This window comes from Moschus berezovskii, chromosome 16 (genome assembly GCF_049115385.1).
Source record: "Moschus berezovskii isolate FMDL1 chromosome 16, NW_MosBer_1.0, whole genome shotgun sequence".
Lineage (NCBI taxonomy): Eukaryota > Metazoa > Chordata > Mammalia > Artiodactyla > Moschidae > Moschus > Moschus berezovskii.
The window spans coordinates 65,900,627-65,922,851 of record NC_142475.1 but is presented as its reverse complement, the minus strand read 5'-3'; the positions used below and the strand labels follow the sequence as shown (position 1 = coordinate 65,922,851).

The window sequence follows — 22,225 nt, the reverse complement described above, 5'->3', positions numbered from 1 at the left end:
ATAAACTGCATTTAAGTGGGGAGAAAGGGAACACTGGGAGAGGGGAGGGAGAAAAGGACAAAGTCTGTAGTTTTTTTTTTTATCTCTTCTTTGCTAATTTTCAAAATTCATAGTGTACTCCCAGGCCATTGGTTCCACGTGGTTTCATGCTTTCAGCCCCCTTTCTCCTTGTTAGACCTGTCAGACATCCCATGAAATGTGGGGCACTGAGAATAGAGCATTTTTTTAAGTGCCTAGCATGTCTGACAGTGTACTAAATACCTGGTCTGCATCACCGTGTATCCTCACAAAAACTGGGTACAGTGGGAACTTTAACGTTCTTGCATAGATGAGGATGCTGAGGCCAAAAGAATTGCAGAAATGGCCCGAGATTCCACACCTGGTGAAAAATTCAGAGGACATTGTTCAGTTGTTCTCTTATTTGACTTTGACTTTGCTACTGTGGAGGACTCCCTCCTCCCTGAATTGTTCAGTTCAGTTCAGTTCAGTCGCTCAGTCGTGTCCGACTCTCCGCGACCCCATGAATCACAGCACGTCAGGCCTCCCTGTCTGTCACCAACTCCCGGAGTTCACTCAGACTCATGTCCACAGAGTCAGTGATGCCATCCAGCCATCTCATTCTCTGTCGTCCCCTTCTCCTCCCGCCCCCAACCTTTCCCAGCATCAGAGTCTTTTCCAGTGAGTCAACTCGTCGCATGAGGTGGCCAAAGTATTGCAGTTTCAGCTTCAGCATCAGTCCTTCCAGTGAACACCCAGGATTGATCTCCTTTAGAATGGCCTGAATTGTTATGTGCCCTTAAATTTCATGATAACATGTCTGATGTTTCTTCTTGCTTTCGGCCACACTTCCATAGTCTCCTGGTAGACCCAGCTTTACCTCTCCAGCCATGAAATCTTGGTGTTCCTACCTGTTCATAGACTCTCTCCTTTGCACTCTCTTCCTGAACTTTCAACTTGAATTACTGTCTTTGTGCTGTGTGTATGCACTCATTTGGTTCTGATTCTTTGTGACCCCATGGACTGCAGCCCGCCAAACTCCTCTGTTCCTGGGTTTTTCCAGGCAAGAATACTGGAGTGGGTTGACATTTCCTCCTATAGGGGAACTTCCCAACCTGGGGATGAAACCCATGGCTCTCTGATCCTGCATTGGCAAGCAGGTCCTTGGGAAGCCCATCTTTGTGCTGCTGAGTTCCAAATCCTTATTTCCATTCCAGATCACATGTCTGAGAATCACACACGTCATCTGTTTGATCTTTCTGCTTCAGTGTACCCCTTAAATTTGGCATGGCCCATGGAGTTTTTTCCTTGATTTTCTTCGGAGATTCTGTAACTTAGGAAATGGCAACATCCTATACCCAGTGGCCCACATCAGAAACCTGATTATCATCCTCACTTCTCCTAGCTCTCATTCCATCACCAGCTTTTACTGACTCTCAAATGATTTTCATCGCCATTTTCATAATCTCTAGTCTCCCTTGGAGAGTTTGCTGCAGAGAGTTTTGTTCTCTTCTAATGTGCTTTCTGGGCTTGCCAGGTGGCTCAGTGGTAAAGAACCTCCTGCCAATGAAGGAGACACGGGTTTGGTCCCTTTGTTGAGAAGATCCCCTGGAGAAGGAAATGGTAACCCATTCCAGTATTCTTGCCTGGGAAATCCCACGGACAGAGGGGCCTGACAGGCTACAGACCATGGGGTCACAAAGAGGCAGATGCAACTTGGTGACTAAACAACACAACAAGTATGCTTCCTATCAGTAGCTCAAGAACTCTGTTTAAATTGCAGATTTTGATTATTTTACCTGCCTTTTTCAGTTATTCCTGATTACCCTCAGGATTAAATTCAGATGTCTCTACCTGTTCTATACCCCTGCTTAACTTGGTAGCCTCATTTTTACCATTCTTTTATGCTATTTCCAGGAATGTTCTTTTACTTCTGGGCTGAGTCCACATTATTCTTTCTGGTAGAGGTGCTCTTCTCTCCCTTTCAGATCACTGTCACCTTCCTGCCCTTCATAAACTTAGTCTGGCTCCTTCTTCACAGCCCTCCCTACGTCACCCAGCCTCTGTCCGCCAGATGTATCTTGTGTTCTCATAACACCACACACTTAGTCATCTTTCATAGTGTTTACAGCTATAACCCTATCTTTTCTCCAAAACCATGTCTCAGACATACAACTGTCTCCTTTTCATTCCCACTTCATTTCATTCCCATAGGCATTTCACATTTAACTTTCTAAAACTAAACTCTTGTTTTTTTTGTTTTTTTCTCCAAAACCAGCTGTTCCTCCCGACTTCCCCTTCTCAGGAAATGGCATCTGTACCATTTCATCTAGTCAGGCCAAACCCAAAGTTGTCCTCAGTTCGTTAATGTTTCACAGCCCACATCCACAGGGTTCATCAATAAACCCTGTTTTTCTACCTTCAGAATATGGTTAGAATCTGACCACCTGTTGGTACTTCTGCTGTCACCCTAATCTGGGCCACCGTCTCCTGGGCCAGCAGATGCCTACTGACTGGTCTTCTTCTAAATGGTCTCCTGCTGCAGCCCTTCCTCCCCTAAAACCTGATCTCATCACAGTAGCCAGAGTGATCCTCTGAAAAAGGAAACCAGATCTTCTCAGTCCTCTGCTCAGCCCTTCCCATCTCTCTTAGAGCAGGGGCTAAATGCCACGCATTGGCCTCCCCACCGTACAACTCCATCTTCACTTCTGTTTCTATCTCCTTCTACTCCCCGCTGCCCTTTTTAATTTTCTTCCGGTCTCTGTTCAGATGTCATCTTTTCAGTGAAGGCTTCCCTAACCATCCATCAGAGAGGAGCTCACCCACCCTGTTTAATTGTTCTCCATAGCACTTATTACCATCCAGCTGATTATATCTTTTCTGACTGTTCTTAACTAGAACGTGGAGGCCATGAGGGCAGAGTCTTGGTCTCTTTTATTTCCACTGTATTCCCAGCGTTTATGCAATGCATGGCCCACTCAGTAAATCTGTAGGGAAATGAAAGTGAAGTTGTCATGAATTTAAGTAGTTTTGCAAACCTGGCAATCCAATGAGCTGCACATCCCATACTGATGAGCATTTTAAGTGCTCATAGTTATACCTAACTCCTTGGCCTCAGTTTCCCAATCTGTAATATAGGGATGTTCTTACTTCTTGGATTGTTTATTTGTTTGGGAAGATTAAATAAAATAGCTCTGTGAAGTACTTAGCTCAGTACCTTGACCATAATAAGCTATAAATTGAGAGAAATTGTTGCAACTGATACTCTGCTGATTCTTGTCAGAAGACCTCATTTAATTGCATGTCCACCAGGTTTTAAATTCAACTATATCTTAAACTTGCTCTTGTGACAGTAATGATAACGTGGTTGCCAGAGTTGAGGGGAAGGGATGAAGGAGGGGGATTGGGTGAAAGTGCTCAAAAAGTACAAACTTCTAGATGTGAGACAAAGAAGTTCTGGGGATGTAATGTAAAATAATAACAACGATGACAATACTAGTTAATAATAATAGTGCTTACTAAGTGCCAGGAATTCTGTGAGTCAGCGCTTTTCAGTAGAACTTTCTGCAGTAAAGGAAGTGTTCTATGTAAGCACTGTAGAAAGGTAGCCACTCACTACCTGTGGCTTTTGAGCTCTTGAAATGTGACAGCATGACTGAGGAACTATTAGGTTGGTGCAGAAGTAATTATGGTTTTTGCACTGTTGAAATTTGCCGTTTGATATTGGAATATATTCTAAATAAATGTAGTTATGTTATATATCATTTTAATATGCATTTCTCATTTTATGTTTTTTTTGTGAAAGGCTTATTACTTGCTGTTTACTTTATATTTATTTTAGACTATGGAAATGATGTTAGACAAAAAGCATATTGGAACAATTTTCTTATTGAGTTCAAAATGGGTGGGAAAGCAGCAGAGACAACTTGCAACATCAACAACACATTTGGCCCAGGAACGGCTAACAGACATACAGTGCAGTGGTGGTTCAAGAAGTTTTGCAAAGGAGATGGGGCCTTGAAGATGAGGAGCATAGTGGCCAGCCATCGGAAGGTAAAAACAACGATTGTGAGCTGTCATCGAAGCTGATCCTCTTACAACTACGTGGAATTTGCCGAAGAACTCAGTGTTGACCATTCTACAGTCTTTTGGTCTTTGAAATTGGAATGGTGATAAAGTTCAATAAGTGGTGCCTCATGAACTGACTGGGGATTTTTTAAAAATTTCGTTTTGTAGTGTCTTCTCTTATTCTGTGCAACAACAGTGAACCATTTCTCGATCAGATTGTGATGTATGATGAAAGTGGACCAGTGATGACCAGCTCAGTGGTTGAACCAAGAAGAAGCTCCAAAGCACTTCCCAAAGATAAACTTGCACCAAAAAAGGTCATGGTCACTGTTTGGTGGTATGTTGCTGGTCTGAATCCTAGTGAAACCAGTAGATCTGAGAAGTATGCTTAGCAAATCGATGACATGCACTGAAACCTGCAATGCCTGCAGCTGGCATTGGTCAACAGAAAGAGCCCTATTCTCCACAACAACGCCCGACTGCATGTTGCATAACCAGTTCTTCAAAAAGTGAATGAATCTTGCTATGAAGTTTTGCCTCATCCGCCATATTCACTGACCTCTCACCAACTGGCTACTACTACTTCAAGCATCTCAACAACTTTTTGCAGGGAAAACACTTCTGCAACCAGCGGGATGCAGAAAATGCTTTCCAAAGAGTTTGTCAAATCCCGAAGCAGAGATTTTTGTGCTACAGGAATAGACAAGCCTGTTTCTCATTGGCAAAAATGTGTTGACTATAATGGTTCCTATTTTGGTTACTAAAGATGTGTTTGAGCCTAGTTACAGTGATTTAAAATTCATAGTCCAAAAACTGTAATTACCTTTGCACCAACCTCATAAATTTTTAATTGTATTTAATTTTAATTAATTTAGATTTGAATAAGCACATGTAGCTAGTGGCTACTGTATTTGGATTCCAAAGCCCTACCATCTTTAAATGCATTAATTCATCTAGTATTTATGACAATGCAGAGACTTTTGTAGAGTTAGAGATGAGGAGATCAGGTTTCTCAGAGGTTGCCTAAGACTTCACAGCTTGTCTGAAGCAGAGCTGGGATTTAAAGGTTAAATCCTTGGGTAATCTGGTTGCAGGGGCTCTGCTGGCACCTCCTTTGTGTCAGTCTCAATAACTGAAGTCCCACAGGCCAGGGGTCAAGCTGACATGTCTGTGTTCTTCTTGCGTGGAAGCTGAGGAAGTGAATTTCTGGTTCCTGCCCTAGTGAGGTATCACTCATAAAGTGAGAAATTCCCCAAACAAAGGAAAGGTTCCTAGATTATCAACCAGTGAGCTTGGCCACTCAGCCTCTGTATGCACTTTCCTTCCAGACTCAAACTTGCTAACAGTGCAACAATAGGAAATTGCTCCATTCTAATATGTTGCAGCTCTCTCATAAAAGTGAAAAATATGCTCTCTCTTTCCCCCATACAACATCTTAAGTGTCTGTTTCCAAATCTAGGATATTTGGGACACATTCTTTTACGTCCCTCCTGTTCCATTATGGTCCTTTGTAACTAGTGAGCCACCAACTTACTTTTTGTAAAATAGGAGCAGGAAAAGAAAGGAAGAAATTAGTTAAAAACATAAATTTGTACATGTCAGACCAAGGAAGAAATATGACTGGATACTTAGCTTTTGCTATTGATCCTGAACCCATAGTTGGTATCTTAACTCCCTTCTCTAGTACCTGTTGTATATTCACTTTGCCCTCAATAGACTCTCAAAGGATGTAGGTTTTTACCTGACTACAACAGCAGTTCCCGGGGTCTCTGTGTTCTTGGTGATCCTGTCTGTATGGAGTTGCTTTTGACTCTCATTATCTTTAGACAATGATGTGGCAAACCGAGGCGGTTGTCCAGGTTCCAGACACACAGCTCCTTTTCCTCACTTTGTAGCAGTAATCCTGTTTACCCTTGGTAACTAAGATTAGTTGCACCAACCAGTTCTGTAACCTCCATTTTTGTCTGTCTGGTCAGTGTCATGAGAAGCTCAAAATTGCTAGGTTGCTGTTTAAGCTACCAAAATCACTGAAGGCACTGTTGAGTCCCTAGGTGAAATCAGTCTTCTCTTGGATACTAAGACTGTTAGACCTGCAGAACTCGAATTGCAATCATGGCAGAAAAAAAACTGCAAGTTGGTCGTTAGGTATAAGTGAGGGAGAGGGAGGAGAAGATTCAGAGCTAATTCAACTTTTGTCCCTTGGTTGGTGTTCTGACTCTTGGAGAAACACTCTCATATATTATTCACTGGTTACCTGCATGCTGGGGGACATTAACCTCTTGGGGTATTGTTTCCCCAGCAGCAGTGGAACTGGATCTTCAGCAGATGATCTAACATTTTTAGGAGATTATCTTCCTGGATAATGGGGTACTTGGGAAGCCCAGTATATCCCATTAGCATCAACCTATTGCTGTCCTTTTTTATTCTAAAATCTTGAGTGAGATATTGTAGTGATAAGTAAGGCATTGAATAATTCTGTAGATTTTGACAGAGGCTTAGTGGATAGGAATGCAATTTTATTAAATTCAGAATAAATGTCTTTTCATATGAGAACTAACAAATGACACTGAAGGTGAAGGATATCTGCCTGAAATCAAGTATGCTTTCATAAAGTTAGGATGAGTTATGAAAGTTCATTTTGAGTTGGCACTTGGAGGCACATGCAAAGCAAAATTAAGTTGAAAGGAGGTTTGAATGAGTTGCAGTCATTTGTCACTGACTCAGTATGACCCTGGGCAAGACGCTTAATCACTGTGAACTGCCCATTTCTCACATCTGTCAAATTGGGATAATGATACTTGTGCATAGAAGGCTTTGAACCACTCAGATGAAAGGTTTTGTGCAATTGCAACGTGTTTGTTAATAACAACAGTAAAAATCCTCATCTCACTCTCCCCTCAGCCTGACCTGTGTTTAAATTGAGCAGTACATAAAAAGATTGCCTGTGAAATGATGTTCTCGGCATTTATGTTGTTGCATGCTCTCCTAGCATCTAATACATTTCCTTCTCAGCACTTCTCACAGCTGATGATAGTGTATGCTGACTCTTTGAATAGTACTGTTTTCCTCCACTATACCCCAAACCCCGACCAACAGGGACCAGGTTAATCTGTTTACTAAGGAATTTCCAATGCCTAGCACAGTGCCTGCATGCAGTAGGCATTTGGTAAATATTTATTGAATGGGTGAAGAAATAGAATAGGTCAATAATGGCTATTTCTATAAGTTCTGCCTAAGAAAGAAAGAAAAAGAAAATAAGAAAATAATGCAAACAACAAAGCCCAGAAGGCAAATCAGCAGTTTGGTTCCTTTACCCGTCTCCCTCACCCCCCCCCCACCATATTGGAATCCTGTAACAAATATGTCATTCCTGTTGATCATAGTCTTACAGTGGGATTGGTGCCATGAGGAATGATTGGAGTAATTTTCAACAGCAGAAATGTTTAGTAACAGATGTACATAGATGAGGTTGCCTCATTCAGCTGCCATCTGTGGGACAACTGTCTATTCCAATAGGACGTGTCCATTAGAACTAGACCAATGGCACTTTCCCACAGGTTTAAATTTATTCGTTTTCAAATTTTTTCTGAAAGGCTTGAAGAGGGAAAGATGTTTCCATGTCCAATAATGGTATGTTACAACACCTGGGCAAACTGAGACGTCCATTCAGTGTGTCATAATGTTCAACAAGGAAGTGTTCCTTCCCTCTTAAGTGTTTCTGTCAAAAGTCAAACTAAATAATGGCACTAGGAAACTCACTCAACTGCAAATAATTGAGTCCAACAGAGTTCAGTGCAGATTGTGCAATTGACAACAGAAACTGGCTTGAGATGAAGGGTATAATCCATGCTGGTCATCATTAGTGTGTGTGATATATGTGTTTTTGTTGCCTTTTTTTTTTTTAAAGGTCATGGGCAGTATAGTAAAGTCTCTAGAAAATATAATGTGTCTCCATTGTAATTAGGTTGTAGTCAGTGAAAGCATAGTGATTCGTAGCCTGGACATGCCTTTCAGTGAAAACTTCTGCAAGCTTTTTTGCTCTGTATAGGTGGAGACAGTGTTGGCCTATATAAATTTACCCAGTTCATGACCAGTTGGGTTGGTGGTGTGTTGTAAGTTTGGGCCAACCTCCATAATGTCTCAGCAATTATGCTAAGTGCATTATACTGCCTGGTATCCAGTTGGGATTCTGTAAATATTGTTGAATGAATGTTCTAGGACCAGTTGAGACAGTTCTCTCTGGATTCCCAGCATGAAAGTAGGTCTCACAGCCTTAGATCATGAATTGGAGCTTGGAATACTTAGCATACTGAGCAGAACACAAAGCATATTGCTTATCACCACTGTGTACCCATAATAAACTTCTCAAGGCTATGTGATATCCAAAATATAAATCATTAGGTATATGTTCTTTTGGGAGCCAAACATCTAACAGTGGCTGTTTTGGAGAGAGCAAATCCATCTTGAGTCTTGGTTCAGTTACAAGAATGACTAATTTTATACTAGATTCTCACATGATTCAAAAGTGTGTGAGTGACTCAGCCCATTAATATCCTTCACTCCTGTGATCTTCTCTCCCAGTGAAATAATAGCTATAAGGCAATAATGATGATTGGAGGAGGAGACCTTGACTTTGCCCTGTGGCAGTAAAATGACACACTTTGAGTAATTGCATATGTGTACAATATTGTTTGAAAGAAATGAGGTGTGTGATCATCATATAAATATTATAAATTTTAGTTTAAAGCGTGCTGAAAATAATACGTAGTTTCAGTATGGGTAAAGACCACGAGTTTGCCTTTTGTTCCTACCTTTCTTTCTTTTTCTGAAACAACGAGCCTCTGTTCATAGGGACAAGCCACCAGAGATCTGACTTCATTGTTACAGTCAGCTCCTTAATTGCCTTCCCTGGCTGACATAAGACAAATACTAAAGTCACAGGAATGTTGGGTTCCAATTAAATGTAGCCAGACGTTCTCAAGTGCTTTTGAACTCAAACTGAGCAGTTAGTGGAGAGTCTCTGGAACATTTGGCAGTGTGTGTTTTGTCTTCACTGCTCCATCATTTTGAAACAATTCATTCAACGAAAATCTGTGTATTTTGAAGTCAGCACTTTGTGCATATCTGGATCTTGCTAAAGTCCCCAGTGACCCAGTCACTGAGTCCAGTGGACACTTCTCAGTCCTTCTTTAGCTAGACTTCTGTGCAGCATTTGACAGATTTTGAAACATCCTAGACTTTTGGGACACTGTCTTTTGGTTGTCCTCTTAATTCTTGCACTTTTTATTTCTTGACCCTTCAAACTACCCCATAAATTTAGTGTTCTCCAGAGTTCTTGCCTTACTCTTTTTTTTTTGGTTTCTGTTTATTTCCTCTCCTTGGTAATTCCATTCATTTCCAGGTTTCCATTAAAATCCATGCTCTGATTTCTCTACGTGGGTGTTCATGTCAGTCTGTGGAGCTGCAGGCCTGGGTATCCAGCTACCCTGGAGATACATATAATGATAATCACAACAATAACACCTACTTCTCACTGACTGTTCTCTATGACAAATAGCTCACCAGAGCTATATTGCTTCATCCCAGCTATTCCTGTCCGCAATATCAGGAGGGAAATCCTGTTATTATTTCCTGTCTACAAGTGAGGAAACTAAGGTTAGATGCATTTAGTAGCTTTTCTAACGTTATTCAGTTAGCAGAAGAGCCTCATTTTTAATCTCAAGTCTAGAGCCCAAGGTTTTCATTAATACTTGGGATTAGCATGTCAGAATGGAATCCTTCACTTTCCTGTCTCTTCCCCACACTCTCCTTTCCCCGTTATTCTCTGTCCTGTTTGAAAGGACCATATTTTATCCCTAAAGTAGATGTCTGGGTGTTGCACTTGACCCCCAGAGATTGTGGATCACAGTAGTACTTTGCTTTTTTGTGTCCAAAATATTGACGTCTTGTTTGCATTAATAACGTTAGGTTAGGTTTCAATTCCTGGCTTCAGGCTGATAGTGTATTGTTTTGTCTATATGTTGTTTTAAAGACCAGGAGAAAAAAAGATCTCACAGAAGTCTAAATTTGTAACTTTTCCTTAGAAACCTGGACTTGCTGTCACATGGCAGTCATCCGCCAGAGCTGTGGGGCGGCTTCGTCTCACCTGGGGCTGCTGCTGGCTGCTTCAGCGCGTTGCTCACCACTCCCTATTGTCCTGTACTTCTTGGGGGTTTCCTCAGGTCCGTGCATGTGCAGCCCTGTGGGCAGTTAGGACCCCTGGTAAAGACTCCCGTGCTTCTGCAGGTGGTCTTCTTCCCTCTCTAGTTTTTGCCCTAGTACTTGAGGTGAAGTGAAAGTTGCTCAGTCGTGTCCGACTCTTTATGACCCCATGGACTATACATACAGTCCATGGAATTCTCCAGGCCAGAATACTGGAGTAGGTAGCCGTCCCCTTCTCTGGGAGATCTTCCCAATCCAGGGGTTGAACCCAGGTCTCCTGCATTGCTGGTGGGTTCTTTACCAGCTGAGTCACCAGGGAAGCCCCTAGTACTTGATGGATTTCCTCAAATGAAATCCATTACTTGCTTTCTGTTAGTATTTCTGATTTATGTTCCCCCACTGGTTCCTTCTCAGTCTGCAAACATGTTGAAGGCTCTGTGCTAAAGTTGGAAGGAAAGAATTAAAAAAAAATAATATGTTCTGTGCGCCAAAGTTAAACACAAACGTGGCATATTTAAGTCTTCATGGCATTGATGGCATTCCCAGTTTCTGATTAAGAAGTGAGAGAAACCAAGGCCTAGAAGGATGGTCCCCAAATCCACAACTTAGGGACCCAGACCTGTCTGATCTTGGGTCCATGTTCTTTCTCCACCATCCATGTCAGCTTCACTTCAAGCTACTGTTGACCGCTGTACAGATAAACAAGCGTCCTTTGCTCTCTCTTTCCCATGATCTGCTCTCCATCTCTTTCTCCTTCCCTTGCTGCCAAACTTGATTCACTTGCTCATACGGTACCTGCTTAGTCCCTCTTCTCACATTGCTAGAGTAGAATTTGCCATCTCTGTAATTCACTAGTTCATCAGTGTAATTTGAGCACCTGCTGTAACATGGATAGCATACTGGGCACCATGAAATGATCCTTGCCTGAGAGACGCTTTGCAGGCTAGTAGGTTAAAACAGATAAGTAGTTACAGTGCAGTGTACCAATGCCTGGTAATTAAATCCAGTGGTTTCTTTTTAGCCCTTATCTTACTTGAGCCCTCCTGCATCATTTTTTCCAAAGGACAAGTGTTTCTTAAGCAAATTCTCTCTTTTCTTTTCTTCTTGGACTTGCCTTAACTCCTGGTTTTCTTCAAAAAGAAGAATTTTTTTTTAAGAATTCCTGTTGCATTTCTCTTCTTTTTCTTCACGTGCTCTCATTTTAAATGTCTCTCCAGCTGCTCACTAGATCTTTCCACTTAGATGTCCAGACGTTCAGGATTGCCCTCTCTTTCCTCAAGAAAATTTTATTTAATTAGTTGCACATATTAAAAATCTTGAAGTCATCATCAGTTTCGTGTCTTCCTCTCACAAAATGACTCAGTAATTCTGCTTCGAAAATAGCACTGGAATTTGATCAAGTTGCCAGCCCCTCTGCCATTAGTTAGCATAGTCTAGTAACTTCTTTTTCCTTTCCTGTCTTAATGCATCCTCGATGCTTTAACTACAGCAATCTCTTTTTTTTTTTAAAGAAAGAAAACTGTCGTGGTATTATCACTTTATTTGTTAGAGTATTTTAATGTCTTTCCCTGCTGCCTATCAGATCAAGCCTCACTTTCATAGCCTGACTCCCAAAGCTGTTCACCACCTACTCCTGATCACAGCTTTTCTGGTCTTCTTTCCTATTTAGCTACACAGAGAAGGCACTTACTTGATAAGTAGGCACTACTTAAAAACATGACCTTTTCTTTCCAGGACAATATTATATTCCCATTCTGTTAAATATGGTATCTGCTAAGTTTACTTCTCAGTTAGTTTCTATCATTTAAAAAATATAATGGCATAAAGATTAACAGTCTATAGGCTATTTTTAAAATTCTTTCTTAAAATTTCTTTAACCCAGTGTATGAAAACTGAACTGTGTTCTGCCACCATTCATACGTTGAAGGCCTAACCTCTAGTATCTCAGAATGTGTTTGGACATAGGGTCTTTAAAGAGATAATCAAAGGTAAACTGAGGTCATTGGGGTGCTTCCTTTTAATATGGTGACTGGTGTCCTTTCAAGAGAAGAATATTTGGACACAGACACGTACAGAGAGAAGACCATGGCACAGGGAGAAGATGGCCGTCTACAAACCAACCTTGCTATCACCTTGGTCTCAGATTCCTAGCCTCCAGAACTATGAGAAAATACATTTCTATGGTTTAAGCCATCTAGTTTGCGTTACTTCACTATGACAGCCTTACCAGACTGGTACACCCAGTGACTTAAAACTCAGGTTTTAAGTCTTGAACCCAGGCAGTTTATCCTTAGGAAAAGGACGGACCAAGGCACTAATAGATCCTCTCCTCCCCCTCAGACTTCTTGGAGGTATTTTTATGTTTGTCTTAGGAAAAGAGGGCCATCATTACTTTTTTCAGACTGTTCTGTCCCGTCGCTCAGTCGTGTCCGACTCTATGCGACCCCGTGGACTGTAGCCTACCAGGCTTCTCCATCCATGGGATTCTCCAGGCAAGAATACTGGAGTGGGTTACCGTTTCCTTCTCCAGGGGATCTTCCCGACACAGGGATCGAACTCGGGTCTCCCGCATTGGAGGCAGAAGCTTTAACCTCTGAGCCACCAGGGAAGCCCTTTTTCAGACTAGGTAACACTTATGATCAACTAACAAGGAATGGCTTTTTTCTTTCCTCATTTGGGATTCTGTATCTCTTTATCTCGAGAATACAAACAATGCAAGAAACCATTAAGAAATAGAGTTAATCTCTATTTATTGCATTGATTTAAACAGATAATGAGTTTAATATTTTCCAGGCTCTCATTTTGAGAGCTGGAGTACAGTAAGTTCTCTTTGCAGTGGATAGCTATGTCAACTGCAGCATGAAGTTTCCAGAGAAGGTATTTGCTGCAGTGAAATTGTGTGCTTTATAGCACGTCTCTGGAGGTTCTAGCTGTGGGGGAAGAAAGTACTCTGAATCGCTAAATTTGATGGATTCAGATTTTCCTAGTCATACTTCAAATTGCTGCATTGTCAACCCCAGAATGCCTCCATCCCCTGCCCCCACACTTTTCTACCCAACTCCTCAGCAGTGGTTGTATTTGATCTGGGGAGATTAAGTATGTTGAGTGGGTTAGAGACTTTGTTGGAAAAGGACATCTGCATTCACTGATATCTGCTCAGATTAGCTCTTTTCTGATCATGGAAGATTAAATAATAATTTCATACTAATCAAAGACCTTGAGAAGCTTCACATGTATGCTTTTATTTTATGAATCCAGAAAGGGAGCCCCTTATTCTTTTCTAAGAACTCATTATTTATTTTCTGTGTCTGCTCTGTGTCCTCTTCTTACTGCAACCTTGAACTTGTCTCATCTTGTTCTCTCCAGTGTAGAGATAGAGAATAACTAGTCACCGGGTACAAGTACTGTTGTTTTTGTGATATTAGGCATTATTCTATTGATTGTCTTTGTACCTTCCAAACTGAGCTTTGTTGTTTCTTTAGCCTTATAGGACTTATTTTAAATTTTTAATTACATGTAACTTGTCACTAAAGCCTCACCACGTTCTTCACACCTTTCTTTGATGATGGATCCAGCACTGGTTGAGCTTCATCAGTACAATGAAAAGACAGTTCTTATACTCTGTACTTTACATATAGATTTAGGTATTTTGATTTCATGCTTAATTTTTATTTTTGATTTGGCTAATGCATAGCATGTATAGAGGTTAAACAAAGGAAGATTGTCTAATTCTTTCCTCCATGACAGAAGATAATCAAAGCAGAGGACTTAACAGATAATCTTTGACTTTGAATGGTAAAATATGATGCTTTCAACGTTTTTGCATGTTTGAAAATTTTATAATAAAATATTGGGGGAGGGGAAAATAAAGATTGAGAGGTTAGCCTTGCTAACAGACTAGGGGCACTTATTCCTGGTGACCGCAGATGGCGGAAGTTCAAGGTTAAAGAAAGTCTCCACTCATTTTGTGAAGGAGGAGCCAGCCTCACCTGCCGGGGCCGAGGACCAGAGAAGAGGAGTGCTGGAGAGAATGCAGGACAGAGTCGAGAGGAAGGAGAGGGGGCCGCACAGACCTAAATGAAAAGAAGGCGCCATCATGCTCAGGTTCCGGGGAAGGTGGAGGACACAGTTGCACAGTAGTTGTCTGGACACGGCAAGTCAGCAGGGCAATGAAGGGATAGTGTAAGAAACCAAAGGGTAAAACGGGCTAAATGAGTTTCTCTGCTGTTCACGAGCAGTCTGTTTCTGAAACAGGGCCCTGCCTCCCTGGTTCTCTGTTGAAGGAAATTCTGTTTTCTGCCTCTATATTTTTATTTGAATAAAATGCGAGAAAAATACTGTTACAAGACTGTGTCATTGTTAACATTTAGCTACAGTAATTTTATCCTCCTCCTCAGGTAAAAGAAGAACGTTCAGAGAAAATACCTGATCTAAAATTATTAGTGGAGAAGAAGTTTTTGGCTTTACAGAATAAGAATTCTGATGCAGACCTTCAAAAAAATGAAAAATTTGTCCAATTTAAACAACAGCTGAAAGAACTAAAGAAGCAATGTAAGTCAGCATGCTTTGCTTTGGTTTGGCTTTTTTAAATTAGGGAACTGACTGGATGAACAGTCCCAGAAAACTGATTTTTGTACAGTTTGCTTATCTGCTTGGCTTGATCTTCTTTCTAAATCGCTTTTTTATTGTTGTTGCAATTTTGTATTTTGTCTAACTTTTGGTTCACATCAGCCTGTCCATTTCTGAAAGCCAATGGTTTCCACAAAGTGCTAAGAAAATTCCCCAGCAGGTAGAGAAAGTTACACTGTTATTGTCCCACTGCTGGGAAAGAAATTGGGAAAATAAAACTGAAAGCTATTTTATTAAAATAGCAAAAGTATTTTTCAAATTTTAAACTGCTGTGCCAAGCTTTAAAATAACTGTATCTTGATTCTAGTTTTGCTGTTTTAGAGTAGTAGGAGCAATGTTTTCTCAATATGAGACCAAAATTCTCTTGATTTCTTCTATCTTGGTAGTAGTAATAAATTCCACATGATTTTAATTTTTTTTTTTTTTGCTTTCCTAGGAAACTTTATTATACTCAGGTTTTTAATGCACATAATTTTAATTTAAAAATGAGAGTAGAAAAATTATTAGTTGTACTCCCAAAATCTTGAAGACAGTGTTGGCAGAAATGTATGTTTTTTATACGGTGAAGTACATGTCCTTTTTTTTCCCCTCCCTTTTTTCTCATATAATCCACATACCAATTTTATGTAATTTTTTGTTTTTACACTAGCATCAGTTGTTGTTCTTTAGGTTTGAGGCTCTTCTATTCCTTAGAGAATTGAAGCAAGTAATTTTTTTTTTAAACTTTGGTTTCATATCATCTTCATTTACCTATACATGGGATAGGAATGCATGATAGAAGATAAATTTACTTCATGTTCATATTTGTATTTAGCAGAAGGATTCCTATATTTAAGTAGGCCTTCTTTTAAATATAAGCATTTTCTTTAAATTGATGCTGAGATCTCAAAAAATAACTGAGGAAGCAGCTTTACTTTTGTCTATTTTACAAATAACTTAAGTTTCACAATTTGGAATGTTTTGCAATCATGATGAGACTTTTGCTCTTACTGTAAATTTAAATAGTAAGCATTTCCCCCACATTTCAAATCTGTGTTTTTTGTTGTTGTTCATTGAACAGCACAGCTCCCAAATCTCTCTAAATTAATTTGTACTGTTTCCCCAGATGGTTAACAATTCTCCAAATAAGTAATAATTTACTAGTGCCTTTCTTGTCTAGATGCTAGTGAATTGAAGTTTTCGCTTTGGTCAAAATAACCAAATGTATTTTATTTTTCTTCTTGGAGACAATAATCACAAATTATGGCAGATCTAGCATCTGATTATAATTCTTGATTTTTTTTTAGATATTTTATAGTACAGATTAAGGGACAGATATTCAAAAACAGAAATTTCTTCCCACTTTGTTATTATTTACAAAGTCATTATCCCATAAGAGAAAACTATAAAGATCTTTAGAATCATATACTCATGTGAAAGTACCTTCTAATTAATAGTGTGTATTAATCATTGGGATTATAGTATCATTTCCTTAATTCTCTCTAAAATGAGGAATGTTTCCCCAGGCCAGCAGTATACATCATTTGTCTGGACAGTTAAACCTTACTACAGAGTAAATTTATATTTAAGAAAACTTCCTTATATAGGGTTTCCTTACATATGGTAACACTAGAATTAAGAGAACTTTCCTTTTATGTCTCCTAAAGTAATCTTTAAAAAAATTTTAAAATATCAAATGGTAAAATAAGCAAAATATTAATACTCTTTTAAGATACTCTGTAAGATGTATATACTTTACTTGCAAAAATGTGATTTTTAGTGCATTATTATTAGCGCTATCAGTTAAACTGGTGCCATTGCTGGATTTCATTTCTTTAGATGTAACTCTAGTGAGGATGCTGGTTAGCACCAGGCTTGTACAGTTTTGTGGAGCCAGGTCAAAGAGACTGTGATTTATAAAGAAGCTGGTGAATCTGTTTATTTTGAGAGATGTTCTGAAGGCAAGGAATTACAATAGTAGTTTGTGGATTTTTTTTTTTTTTAAGATTGGAAAAGACAAGCCAGGGAGAGATACTTGAATCTAGTTACCTGTTCTGACAAAGGCTAAAGCATTTTTATGGTCTGCACATGGTAGAATAGTTCTTTCAATGAAAATCACCCCACATTTTTACCAACTTTATTATTCAAGAACATAAATTGCATGGGATTACATTTTCCAAATAAGGATTTAATGAAAGAAATACCAGGAAGCTCTTAGGCGGGAGGAAATCAAGAAGGAGACTGAAATCAGGAGGTCTATCTGGTGCCCTGACCTGAGGAGGTGCCCTTATTTCTCAAGGTGGCTCTGCCTACAGCAGTTAATCCTGCTGCAGCTCAGTGGCTGGTTCTCAAAGTGACTGGTCTCAAGAACCCCTTACATTCTTAAATTTACTGAGGGCCAGGGACTTCCCTGGTGGTCCAGTGGTTAAGACTCTGTGCTTCCAGTGCTGAGGATGCAGGTTTGATCTCTGGTTGATTAGGGAGCTAAGATCCCGTGTGCCATGGGTGTGGCCAGTTTACGTGTGTGTATGTATAAACAGCATATTTTTAAAAAATATTTTTTATTTAGGGCCCCCAGACAGCTTTCTTTCTTTTCATGGGTTGTAGCTGTTGGCATCTAAATAGAAATCAAAACTGAGGAACTTAAAAAATATTAATGCACTTAAAAAATCAATCTTAAGTCCATTACATGTTAATATAAAGAACATTATGACGTATAACTAGGTATTTTCCAAACAAAGAAAAATTAGTGGGAAGAGTGGCATTATTTTACATTTTTGCAAATCTTTTCAATTTCTGGCTTAATAGAATGCAGCTGGGTCTTCATATTTGCTTATGCATTTAATTTGTTGTACATTGTTTTGATTGATGATTGATTTTTTTTTAACTGTTTTGGTTGATCCAAAGAAAGTCCAGCTTCACACATAGGTAGTTGGACTTGCTGAAAGGTTCTTGCCGACCACCTGAAATTCTCACTTTGAAAACCACAGATTTAGGCCAGGGGTCAGTACGTGTGGACCCATTGGCCAAATCCAGCCTACACCCTGTTTCTCTATGACCTGCAAGCTAAGATTTTTTTTTTTTAATATTTTTTAATTGTTGGGAAAAAAGTCAAGAGAAGAATGTGATGTGAAAATTAAATAATTCAGATTTTAGTGTTCATACGTAAATTTTTGTTAGAATCTAGACACATTCATTCATTTACATGTTGTCTATAGGTGCTTTACATCATAATGGCAGAGTTGAGTGGTTGCATCAGAGACCATCTGACCCACAAAACTTGTTTTTACTATCTGACTCTTTCCTGAGAACATTTATGACTCTTTTCTAAATGGTAATTAGAAATAAGGGAAGATATTTTTGTTGTTGTTAACTTTAGATTTTTTTCCTGCTGCTGCTGCTAAGTCGCTTTAGTCATGTTCGACTCTGTGCGACCCCGTGGACAGCAGCCCACGAGGTTCCTCTGTCCACAGGATTCTCTAGGCAAGAGTACTGGAGTGGGTTGCCATTTCCTTCTCTGAGATTTTTTCCTAAGTACCATGCATTTGTCTCAGGTATATTCAGAACACCTTGTGTGCTTGCTCTATATGAATCTTAGCAGCTGGTCCTCTGAGATCAAAATAAGGCAGAGTTCCAGGACCTGGAGAAGATAATATATACAATTCTGGTAGAGCCATGAAAGCAAATATCCAAGCAAAAGCAGAAACAAAATGTCAAAAACAAATATACAAGTGGGCCTTAATGGAGAGAGAACAGGAATGCAGATTTTATCTGTGTTGGTTGATAGGGGTTGCCTGGAACTTTGTGTTCAAAATGCTTTGGAGGCTGGGTTCAGGCCTAGCAAGAAAGAGTGTGCTGAAGGATTGTGGGAAAAGAAGAGAAGCAGTGCAGATATCTGGTATTTACCATCTCTAGAATATAACAGCAGCAGATGAATTATACTCATTTGAGGATATGCTTACTCTGAAGGTCGCATACTTCAGTTGTACACAGTAAGGTTTTTAGTAGTTATTTGTGTCTTGCTGATATTGCCAGGCATTCGATCCATCTTCTTTGGGCAAATCGTTTTATGTGTGGGTACCCAGTGTCTTAAGTATTAGAGATATGTCTGCCTCAACTTCCTAGGATTATTACCAAGGTTAAATGAGAGTAAATCTTTGCAAACTCTGAAAGACTTACTTTACATTTAAGTTATTATTGAGAAAGAGCTAGTAAAGCAAAGTGGAAAGAATGAGTTTAGCAGCCAGAAGACCTGGGTTTGAGTCAATGAATAAGTAGCCTGATCTCCGTACCAGTCCCACCCGTTTTTCTTAGGGCTAATTTTTAGAGTCATACAAATCAAAATTGTGATTGAAGATAATTTTTATATTTGGTGGCAACTAATTTTTAGTCATACAAATCAAGATTGTGATTGAAGATAATTTTTATATTTGGTGGCAATGATGATAAATGAGCCAGGAAATAATTTTCATAGAAGAGAATTCTGTTCCCCTAAATGGTAATCATAGTCTTACTAACCCAAGTTGTAGAATAAACAATATGACTTGGTTTAGGGCAGACAGAACCAGACCTAGTTGGATAAAATTATTTTAACGTATCTGAACAATATATTCATATTATAGTATTCTGTCTTCCTTGTCTCTTTAACTTAAACAGTTTACACTGTGGCAACTCATGGTTTCCTGTGACTTTAATGTCAGGAGAACTTAATTAGAACATGCAGACACCTCTGTATAAATGGGCTTCCCTGATAGCTCAGCTGGTAAGGGTTAGGGTTGTTGCTGCTGCTGCGGCTAAGTCGCTTCAGTCGTGTCCGACTCTATGCGACCCCATAGACGGCAGCCGATCAGGCTCCGCCGTCCCTGGGATTCTCCAGGCAAGAACACTGGAGTGGGTTGCCATTTCCTTCTCCAGTGTGTGAAAGTGAAAAGTGAAAATGAAGTCGCCCAGCCGCGTCTGACTAGTAGCGACCCCGTGGACCGCAACCCACCAGGCTCCTGCGATTCTCCAGGCACGAGTACTGGAGTGGCTTGCCATTGCCTTCTCCAAAGGGTTAGGGTTAGGTAAAGAATCTGCCTGCAATGCCAGAGACCCGATTCAATTCCTGGGTCGGGAAGATTGCTGGAGAAGGGATCAGCTACCCACTCCAGTATTCTTGGGTTTCCCTGGTGCTCAGACGGTAAAGAATCCGCCTGTAATGTGGGAGACCTGGATTCGATCCCTGGGTTGGAAAGATCCCCTGGAGAAGGGAATGGCAACCCCCTCCAGTATTCTGGCCTGGAGAATTCCATGGGGTTGCAAAGAGTCGGACACGACTTGCATTTTCTGTATAAACACTTTGTCAAGTTATCAAGTAATTTTTGTGGTGTCCTTTATTCACTTACCAATTGTGTAATCAGGAGGCATCGAAAGTTTTAGTATAGGTCAGCAAGGCAAAAATTGAGGGCATTTGACAATAGTTCATACTTAGAATCCTTTACAATTTAAGAGCTTCACTTTGTTGTCAAAATGTGAATCTGAGAGCTTTAGTGTTAAGGTAAATAATAGGAAATGTAATTTTGATGGTACCTTTAAAAAGAGCATGTCTTTTTTAATGCAAATCTGCTAATCTGAAGATGTTCACCACAAATTTAGCAGTATATTTAGGTCATATATGAGATATGTAGAATACAAGGCACAGAGATCTTTGAATCCATGTGTGAAACTCAGAAGTCAATTTAAGTGATACACATATCTGGACACAAAAATCATCATCACTTCTCATAATACCATTTTTCAGTGTGTGCGTGTACACAACATAGGAATTCACACTATAATCTTGTAATTATATGGGTTTAGAAAATAACTGTGTACCATCACTTGAAACATGCTCATCATAGAGCCCAAAACTGATAAAATAGGGAGTGGCAATTCACTTCACAAAAGGATTTGCTCACAGATTCTGTTGGATAGGGAGTTCCTTAGGAATATTAGAATACCTTTACTGTTCCTTGTGGGTTGCTTGTGGGAGTAACCAAAGTGTCAAAGCCACAGTGTCATTCCGTGTGAGCAGGGCCTTCTGTGTTTTGCCTACTGCTGTATTCCTTCCTAGACGGTACCTGGTATGTATGGCACAGATCCTTGATGGCCGCAAGAGTCTTCAGGAGAACTGTCATATACTTGAGAGCTTGTGCTTAGTTGCTCAGTGGCGTCTCTTTGCAGCCCCATGGACTGTAGCCCACCAGGCTCCTCTGTCCATGGAATTTCCCAGACAAGAATGCTGGAACGGGTTGCTGTTTCCTACTCCAGGGAATCTTCCCGACCCAGGGACTGAACCCAGGTCTCCTGCATTGGCAGGAGGATTCTGGGAAGCCCACCCAAGAGCTTATGCAATACCTACAGGAGATGCCTGCAACCTGGCTAATCCCTGCTGCTATAAGGGAGGGTGGACAGTGTTACCAGATCTTCAGGTTTTTGGAAAAACCCAGAAGTTTAGCTGATTATTTTTCAGTTACTAAATTTTTGAAACACTGTGCAAACAGAACTGTCAGTTTGTGAACTTTGATTTTGCCTTCTCATAATACCATTTTTCAGTGCCTTGTTAAGCACTTAACAGGGGACATCAGTATTAATTTGGCCAATTAACAGTAGATTATGATTTATTCAGTGAAAGGGATGCTTTTGTTTCAAGATACTTCAAAGACCAGAGTGTGCATTTCATGCCATTGGGGAATGTGGAATAGGAACCCAGTGGATTCTGTTGAAAAGCAGGTGGAGATTTTATGTTGAGGGGCCAAGTAGGGGAATCCCTACACCAGTTGCAGATGAATAGCGGAGTTTTAGAGAAGATTAGCTCTTTTGAGGATTGGAAAGGTGTATGTGAGTTTTGAAGCCTACTGGAAGGAGAGAGGTGAGGAAGAAGCAAAGGAGGTGCTTAGAAATATGTTGAATGCGTTTAAACTACACCAGGTGTTGACCAACCTGACTTAATGCTGATCCCCTTCAACCTATAAATCTCTTTGTCGTGCAATATAACTGTCTATCCAAACAACATGTATTGCTGGCCTGCAATTAACCAAAGCCCAAGACCCTTTAAGGTAGGAATAGTTTCTCATTCATCTCTGTGTTCCTTTTGTTCCTTATCTATTTAGAGCTCAGGTAATATTTATGGAACATTATTATTCAACTAGAAAAAGAGGGTCAGCATCTAGTTAAGGTAGTCTGATGGTAAAACGTCTTTTCCCTTCAATTCTGTGCCATCAGTAGAAAAGAAAAAAAGAGGAAGAAAATTGGCATACACGGCTTTGGAATCTAAAATCAACAGCAGAGGGTTAACAACTATATTGTCTTTGACAATCCTTTATTTTTTTAA

General features: G+C 40.0%; 1 protein-coding gene across 14 annotated transcripts in view; it reads left to right on the top strand.

Moving 5' to 3' along the window:
• The window catches only part of NSMCE2 (NSE2 SUMO ligase component of SMC5/6 complex), a 242,248-nt gene that overhangs the window by 62,971 nt on the left and 157,052 nt on the right, over positions 1-22,225 (top strand). For all 14 annotated transcript variants that reach the window (XM_088844891.1, XM_088844887.1, XM_088844886.1 and 11 more), the window contains one exon: positions 14,664-14,817. In XM_088844891.1, coding sequence (XP_088701017.1) covers positions 14,664-14,817 — 154 coding nt within the window. The remainder of the gene's footprint in view (positions 1-14,663; positions 14,818-22,225) is intronic.